Source organism: Pteropus alecto, unplaced genomic scaffold (assembly GCF_000325575.1).
Source record: "Pteropus alecto unplaced genomic scaffold, ASM32557v1 C17970582, whole genome shotgun sequence".
In the NCBI taxonomy this organism is placed as follows: domain Eukaryota; kingdom Metazoa; phylum Chordata; class Mammalia; order Chiroptera; family Pteropodidae; genus Pteropus; species Pteropus alecto.
Genome location: NW_006489085.1, coordinates 1 through 787, shown reverse-complemented (window position 1 = coordinate 787; position 787 = coordinate 1). Strand labels below are relative to the sequence as shown.

At 61.4% G+C, this 787-nt stretch overlaps 1 protein-coding gene across 1 annotated transcript; it reads right to left on the bottom strand.

The window, feature by feature from the left end:
- Positions 1 to 6: 6 nt before the first annotated feature.
- Positions 7 to 781, bottom strand: LOC107196628 (zinc finger protein 829-like). Its single transcript, XM_015599431.1, has 3 exons — positions 730 to 781; positions 395 to 490; positions 7 to 282 (listed from the first exon to the last, which is right to left on the bottom strand). Exons 1-3 carry the CDS (start codon positions 761 to 763, stop codon positions 53 to 55), a joined length of 360 nt encoding a protein of 119 aa, XP_015454917.1. The 5' UTR covers positions 764 to 781; the 3' UTR covers positions 7 to 52.
- Positions 782 to 787: the final 6 nt, after the last annotated feature.

Genomic DNA, 787 nt, shown 5'->3' with positions numbered 1-787 from the left:
TACAGCTTTCGGGTTTTCAACCATGTGAATACATTACCTACATAAAAAAAATCTATTTCCTTCTTTTTTTAAAGAGCCTGTGGCTACAGGCTACAAATGTGGTAAAGCAGGACGTAAGGACGAGTTCAAACACGGGTCTGAGAGAAGGGTGCAGCGGAGAACACGAGGCGTCAGGAGAGCGGATGGCGTGGACAGTGCGGCCTGCAGGACTCACCTCGTTAAGCAGGGAGGCACATCTCCTCTGACTCAACAGCAGCAAAAAGGTCAACACAAGGGACGACCCTTGTGTTGGAAATGTGTGTCTGAGCAGGGTGACTCCCCGTGGCCCCGGCCCATTCGCAAACGAGGCGTGGTGTGGGGAAGGCCCCTCGCTCCCGCCCGGGGCCGCTCTCACCTGGACAGATGCGCTGAGGAGGCGCGTGCTCCACCAGCCACGGCTCTTCCCCTTGCTCCAACAGGGAGATGACCTCGGGCTTGGCGGTGTGCTTCCCTGCACGGGAGGAGACCGGCCTGTCGCCCTGACAGCGTCCCTGGCCGCCCTGCCCCACCCCATCCCTCGGGCAGCGTGAGCGCAGCCCGAGCCATGTCACGAGCACTGGGCATTTCACGCTGGCAGCGCTGGGCTCGAGACCACCCCAGCCCTGCCGAGGCCCCGTGAGCTCTGAACACAGAGGATGGCGGGCATGGCCATGGAAACGGCCTCATTCCCGGGGGCGGCACCCCCCTTACCCACAGACAGCAGGTGCCCGAAAGTCTCCAGCATCACGTCCCGGTACAGCGTCCTCTG

Coding starts and splice junctions, on each gene's coding strand:
- LOC107196628 (XM_015599431.1), bottom strand. CDS start 763: ATGCTGGAGACTTTCGGGCACCTGCTGTCTGTGG. Junction 491..729: donor CGGGCACCTGCTGTCTGTGG/GTAAGGGGGGTG, acceptor CCTCCCGTGCAG/GGAAGCACACCGCCAAGCCC. Junction 283..394: donor TCCTCAGCGCATCTGTCCAG/GTGAGAGCGGCC, acceptor TTCCAACACAAG/GGTCGTCCCTTGTGTTGACC.